Source organism: Drosophila ananassae, chromosome 2L (assembly GCF_017639315.1).
Source record: "Drosophila ananassae strain 14024-0371.13 chromosome 2L, ASM1763931v2, whole genome shotgun sequence".
NCBI classification, from domain to species: domain Eukaryota; kingdom Metazoa; phylum Arthropoda; class Insecta; order Diptera; family Drosophilidae; genus Drosophila; species Drosophila ananassae.
The window spans coordinates 20,000,001-20,005,998 of record NC_057927.1 but is presented as its reverse complement, the minus strand read 5'-3'; the positions used below and the strand labels follow the sequence as shown (position 1 = coordinate 20,005,998).

Sequence of the window (5,998 nt, the reverse complement as noted above, 5' to 3'; positions counted from 1 at the left end):
TACATTCAAATCTCTAATGTAATAAATAGATATGCATGAATCACAGCAAAAACAACTATTCCATTTTAAAATGTTAATACTATTCGGATCCACAACAAAAACCCATTGACAATAACGAGCCTGGCAGATTGGTCGGTCAGTTAAGGATAATTGGTAGAGAATTGAAAGATTGATGTCAATAAGCAGCTTCACAAAATAATATTTAAACTGCTAAAAAACAAAGAAATATTCTATAAATAAATCTCAAAAACGACAAATTCTTTTTTACTGGGAGGTGGTTTTAAGTGGCGGTATTGGAGAATTGGAGGAACAACAGGGCGTATACGTGATATTTGCTACGCCAATCGTGCACATAGGTTCTGTAACGCAATTAACGGTTATCTGGTATTATGGCAATTATAATAAGTTAAATTTCATATTTATTATTTATGTCGGGACGGCGCGAACGCCATTCCCGGCTACCAAAAATTACACGCACGAGTTATTCACATTAGGAATAATCGCAGAGGTCAACTCAGCCGAGGTGCAATGGCCAAGCCTCACTCCGGAGGAACCGCCTTCGTGATCACGGTTAACCTCTACGCCAGGTAAGTATGCTTTATTCCGCTGAACAAAAGGGTTTCCACTAAAGTGCTGCTAGAATCAGTTGAGAATTATAACGGTCAGTTGGGAATTATAACGTTGTGTACATGCGCATAAAAGACACCCGATAAGTATGCTACAAAAACCATGTAGGTGGCGCCACAGTCGTCTAAATTCAAATCCTGGTGGGAGTTCTATTTAGTTTTTAAGAATTAAACTCTTAAAACAAATTTTTTTTTATTAAAAACTGTGTTTTTAGGTTCGGGAGACTCTGTTTCCTCGAAATCATCCATAAAATAATTCCCAATTAACCCAATAAATACTCAATATATCTTTTATGTGTATTGCTAGAAAGTTTTTATTTTACATTTTGTATTTATTATAAACTATTTTGTTTGTTTTTGTTTCGCAATGTTGTGATTTGTTAACACACGACTGTGCAACATTCAATGAACACACAAACGTGTTTAATGCATACAAAATAATAATACAAATAATCGTAATGGATAAAAATAAGATGTAAGATTAACTAACATTGTAATGCATAATGCGATTTGGGGCAGAAAATGAATATCAACATAGACATATCGCTTTAGATATAATTAAACCCTATGCGTAGATCTAGATATACGTATGATGCTGTTATGGGCCGTACTAAATGCGTTCGAATCAATGAACATTTGCTTTTTATACGTATTTGTTGACAGAGTTTGGAAACTGTACATGTTCTTCACACGATTTTCGTTTAATTTATGTTATTGTTATTTAGAATAATGCTTTACCATGTTTTTCATTTTCTGAAGTTGCTTATAATTGTGTTGATGTTTCTAAATGTAAGCTCTAGATTTGGTGAGAAATACGTAAATGTTGCTGCTTTTATGGGTCGTTGATGGGTCGATTGCCTATCACCCGTAACAATGTTTGGGGGGGCGGTTGCAAGATTGCGAATAATTAGGTTTAACGATTACATTTCAATCTGGTTGGTTTTTACACAATTATACACAATTTATGCTGTTTGCCAGTCGTTTGCCAGGCTATAAATATATCGGCGATTTACATACATTCGGTTGTAACTCTTACAGTTATGCAATTTTCATATCATTTTCGCTGTTTATGTGTGCAGAGCTGCTCATTGCGTTGCGTTGCGTTGCTTGGCTTGCTTTAATTAGTTCAAAATAATTTTTACATTAAACAGTAAAGGAAACCGAACATGAAACTTTAACATGCAAGCGATCGAAGAGACGGGTACGGGTACGGGTACGGGAATTGGATAATTTTTTTTTTCATAATTAATTGCATTGATTTGCTAAACATAATGAAGCAGTTACGTAGCGGTAATTAAATTTGCAAAACTTAAGCGTACAGAGACATACAACTTGTTTCATTTGCTTTGCCTTCGCTCGGTTATCATTTGTTTTCCTTTCTTTGTTTAATTCAGTATTCAGAAATTGTTTCCGTTTTCTGGTTTCTCGTTAAATATTAATTAATGATAATAAATAAAGCCTAGTTTTAATGCCTGCTTCAAACTTGGACATCTTTCAATTACTACAAGACTATATATAGACGTAAATACAATCGTTTATCATTTATATTTATATTTAATCTAAATTATCCTGGAAAATTAATTTAATGTAGCCAGTCGCGCCATCCAACGGCGTCGCGCAGAACGGACAGACAGCCTGAAATCCGTTGGTACCGTGTGGTATCTCAACATTAGCCCAGTATCTGCAAGATGAAAAGAAACGCAATTAATAGTATCATGCTTTTACGGAGGATGTAGGGTTTCATCTGCTCACTTGACGGTCTTCTCTGTCGCCATGTGTCCGCATGGATTGAACGCAAACGTTGGGGCGCCCACGTCCACATAGAAGGCCGGTTCCAGGCCCATGCACAGGGTCACCACCGGACCCAGTTCCAGGCACATGGGGCAGCGGCGTGCGCCAGTGTTCTCGTCCTGACCCCAGTCGTGGTGGCCTGTGCAAGCAAATAAAAACGTAATTTTAGTTTTTGGCATTTGGGGGACAGCAAAAAGTTCCATTCACTCACCTTGCACATGACCGCAGTTTAAGTACACATAAGGTTGGTTCACCTGATCGCCAATGTTAACTTTTCGTGGTATGACCAGTGTATTTAGGCCAACCGGGCACTGTGGGCGACCAGCATTGATGGCATCGATAAGTTTTTCCAAATCGTGTTTGGTCTGTAATTAAAAAGGAGTTTCAGTAAAGTTTCAAAAATAAAATAAATTAAAATTGGAATAACTATTACTCACCGGAGAGTGTTGCAAGCCCTCGGCGGAACGCCAGAGCAAAGTTGCGCCGCAGAGATCAATTAGGGTGCCATCCTGCAAGATGTTGCATTCATCATAGATCTGAGAGGAAGATACGTTCAAGATTAATGAAATTCTAAATTGCTCGACTGGATAATTAAATTACTCACCGGCTGGCCCTTTTGCTGTGCCGAACGCGACTCCCGGAGGCTGAAGACGTCGCCGCCCACGGAGCATTCGCGCCAAAGGCCACACTTGGCACTGCCGCCACAGAAGGATCCTTTGGGGTGCATAATCAGCACGCCGTTGGTGGTCAGGCCGTCGATTTCAACGTTGTCCTGCCATTTGGTGGCCTTCTCCTGTTCGAAAAAAAAAGTCAAGTTCGAAGCTCATTAGAATCAGCTGGAGATTTTGTGGCAGCAGCAGACTACTTACCCCAAGGAATATGTTTCTGCTCGAATCAAAGCCGGCGGCGAATATTCTCGCCTTGGCGGGCTCACAGCGGTTGACCAGAATGCGGCAGGCGAAGCGAGAAATGGTGCTCTGCATCACCTTGGCGTCCTTCTTATCACCGGGCAGTGTGTCCATTACAACGAAATCAATCGGTGACTCCGAGGAGCGTCCCACCTGGAAAATCATGGCCGCTATTAGTGTTGTGGGGGCAACAGTGATGATTACTGATTAGTCCCCTATCTGGCTGTCTGACGGCACAGGTATCTGCAATTTGTCACTCTCCAAATAAATGTCAAATCATGCGATATTGGCATTACACTTGAGGGCAATAAGGAAACGATACTCTAGTTGCCAGCCAGAGGCCATACAAATATTAAATGTCGTTTTGTCCGCCCGGCAAAAAGTCAACAGTCAACAGAGCCTATGACTTATGACCTTCTGATGGAGTCTTTTGAGCCGTGGATGGGCCACTATTCGTTTAGGGCCTTGACGAAGCTTTAATTAGCTGTGGGACATTCATCAAAGTCGAAAATTTCCGAGCGGAATCCTCTGGAGGATTGGGGGGCAAAGGAAAGTCTCTCTTCTCACCTGAAACATGTCCGTTTCCGTGTCCTCCTTGTACTCGACGATTACCGCCTGGCTGCGTGAGAGCGTGTACGAGATTGAATGCTGATTGGCATCCAGTATGGCCTTCGAGGTCTGGGGCGATTGGACGATGTAGTGCTTGGAGCGCTTCACGCCGCTCGCCTCCGTCCGCTTGTGGAGCACAAATTTGGAGCGTCGTCGTCCGCGATCGCCCTGTGGCAAGTAACCATTGTAGCTGCAACGATTCAGTGACAGATAATCATTTAGCGAGATGTCGGCTAGGTTGATAAGCTTCAGCCCGAAATGGGGGCAAGCGAGATTACGTTGCCCAACAAATACACATAATTCAGATGGATTTTATAGGTCAAGTTCTGCCCTGTCGATGTGTTTACGCAATTAGTGGCCTCTCTACCCGCCTCCCACAGATAATGGGCAATAATAACTCAAAAGAATAGTGTGCTGGCTTTTGTTTCCCTTCTCCGCTATATATATCTGTCTTTTTGCTACATTAGCTAGGCCATAAAATGTGTAATTACCTTTAGGCGTTGGAATCAGTAAATGGAAAAGTTATAGAGTCAATAGTGATTGGTGGTTCGGCTTGTGCAAAGAATTATTAATAGGAAAAAGATACATCAAATATTACCTGTGATATAGTTTCATCAAATTCTATAAGAACCTTCTCTATAAAACTATAAAATTGAACAACATGACTTCTGAAAACATCGATCCCTCATTCCTCTAGCCAAGTCATAAAAACAAAATATCAAAATTCCACGACAACTTTATTTTCTTTGAAAGCAACCATCAGAATGTTATCTGTTCGTGATGTAAAGTTCTCAGAATCGAAGGCCGGGACATGTCCAATAAAATGATACATCCCAATCCCTGTTTATAATGACATTTTGACCCTCCTCTCCCTAACACACTTTAGTTTTATTTTTGTAAGTTTCTGGCTGCCCGTCATGCTTTTGCTTTATTCAAGCCCTCATTTGGATAGCTGACCAAATTCATTTTGCGTTGCTTTTCGAGCTCGTTAATTGGTAATGTCTTATTTTGATGACAACAATTAAGCGATTGAGATTTGGCTGACAACAATTTAAGTGTTTGTACGAGTCTCTGGCTTCTTAGCCTGTGGGCTGCTGCTTGTCGTCCATGTCGTTCGGCAATCATCATGTGCTTGTCTATCATATATCACTAACCGCGAGGAGGCACTCTATGGACGCAATGAGCGACCACCACATGTTGCTTTCGGGGACCAGCAGCATCGTAGTCATGATAAATGGGAAATTGATGGAGATCTGTGTAGGCTCGCTGCTCTCAGCTCCCTTTAATATTTTTCTCCCTTTCCGAAGCAACGCCTTTGTCCTATGGGCAATTAAAAAGTGTTGAGATAACAAATGCCAACAAAAACTGGGACATAAAGAGCAGAAAATGCAGTTCCAGCTCCGACTCAAACTCAGAATGCTTTCAGGTAATGACTCAAGTGTGGAGGCTGTGACTCGGATTTTGGAGGGACGGTGACTCAGAGCCAAAGCGTCGGCAATCAGCACTGTGTTCAGTGTTCAGTGTTCAGTGTTCAGTGTCAAGCGCTTTGCTCGGACGACGAACATCGAGATTTACAATCATCCGTCCCGGCAGCTGGCCAAGACCATCAATCTCCGACGGCGGCTAGACCGCTGCGTGGATCAAATTTATGTGGCGGGCCGTGTTTACTGAGAGCCGGCATTTAAACTCCTGTAACCGAACTGAACCGACGTAGAGCTGCTTTTGACGGATTGGGTTTATGGCTCGAATCGGACCGAAAGGTAAGGTGTGCCGCATCGATTGAAGATCCCCATAAAAGTGCAGTGAATCTTAATTTATGAATCTACGATGGGCTTTAATAGATTGTTCCTTAATAGATTCTGTTTGGAATGTGTTGTTGGTAAAATGTAACTGGTTTTGGTGGGCTTTGATCTCTGAAGCGATAGCCAGGTAAGCAGCTCAGATTAGAATCATCGAATAACATAATTCTCCTGCCATTATTCGTTCCAGTCTTGTTACTAACCTTACCCAAATGGACAGTGTATCTTATCTTTATCGCAAAATTGATTGGTCACTTGACTGCTC

General features: G+C 41.5%; 1 protein-coding gene, 1 long non-coding RNA gene and 1 other non-coding gene across 4 annotated transcripts in view; 1 reads left to right on the top strand and 2 right to left on the bottom strand.

Annotated features, from left to right (window-relative positions):
- Positions 1–430: 430 nt before the first annotated feature.
- LOC6508055 lies at positions 431–595 on the bottom strand. Its single transcript, XR_045958.2, has one exon. It is a non-coding gene; the product is annotated as a U1 spliceosomal RNA (small nuclear RNA).
- Positions 596–913: 318 nt separating this feature from the next.
- LOC6501503 (protein pellino) overlaps positions 914–5,998 on the bottom strand; it is a 28,494-nt gene continuing 23,409 nt past the window's right edge. The window contains exons 4-10 of the mRNA XM_001955346.4: positions 3,893–4,124; positions 3,287–3,478; positions 3,022–3,210; positions 2,855–2,953; positions 2,629–2,782; positions 2,379–2,556; positions 914–2,307 (exon numbers count right to left, since the gene is read on the bottom strand). Of these exons, the coding sequence (XP_001955382.1) occupies positions 2,181–2,307; positions 2,379–2,556; positions 2,629–2,782; positions 2,855–2,953; positions 3,022–3,210; positions 3,287–3,478; positions 3,893–4,124 (1,171 nt within the window). The 3' untranslated portion in view covers positions 914–2,180. The remainder of the gene's footprint in view (positions 2,308–2,378; positions 2,557–2,628; positions 2,783–2,854; positions 2,954–3,021; positions 3,211–3,286; positions 3,479–3,892; positions 4,125–5,998) is intronic.
- LOC116655998 overlaps positions 5,492–5,998 on the top strand; it is a 623-nt gene continuing 116 nt past the window's right edge. The window contains exons 1-3 of one of the 2 annotated variants that reach the window (XR_004311023.1): positions 5,492–5,694; positions 5,791–5,863; positions 5,924–5,998. The exon at positions 5,924–5,998 is cut by the window's right edge and continues 116 nt beyond it. This is a non-coding gene — a long non-coding RNA (uncharacterized LOC116655998). Of the gene's footprint in view, positions 5,695–5,775; positions 5,864–5,923 lie in introns of both variants that reach the window. The other variant, XR_006506929.1, reaches the window with a different exon arrangement.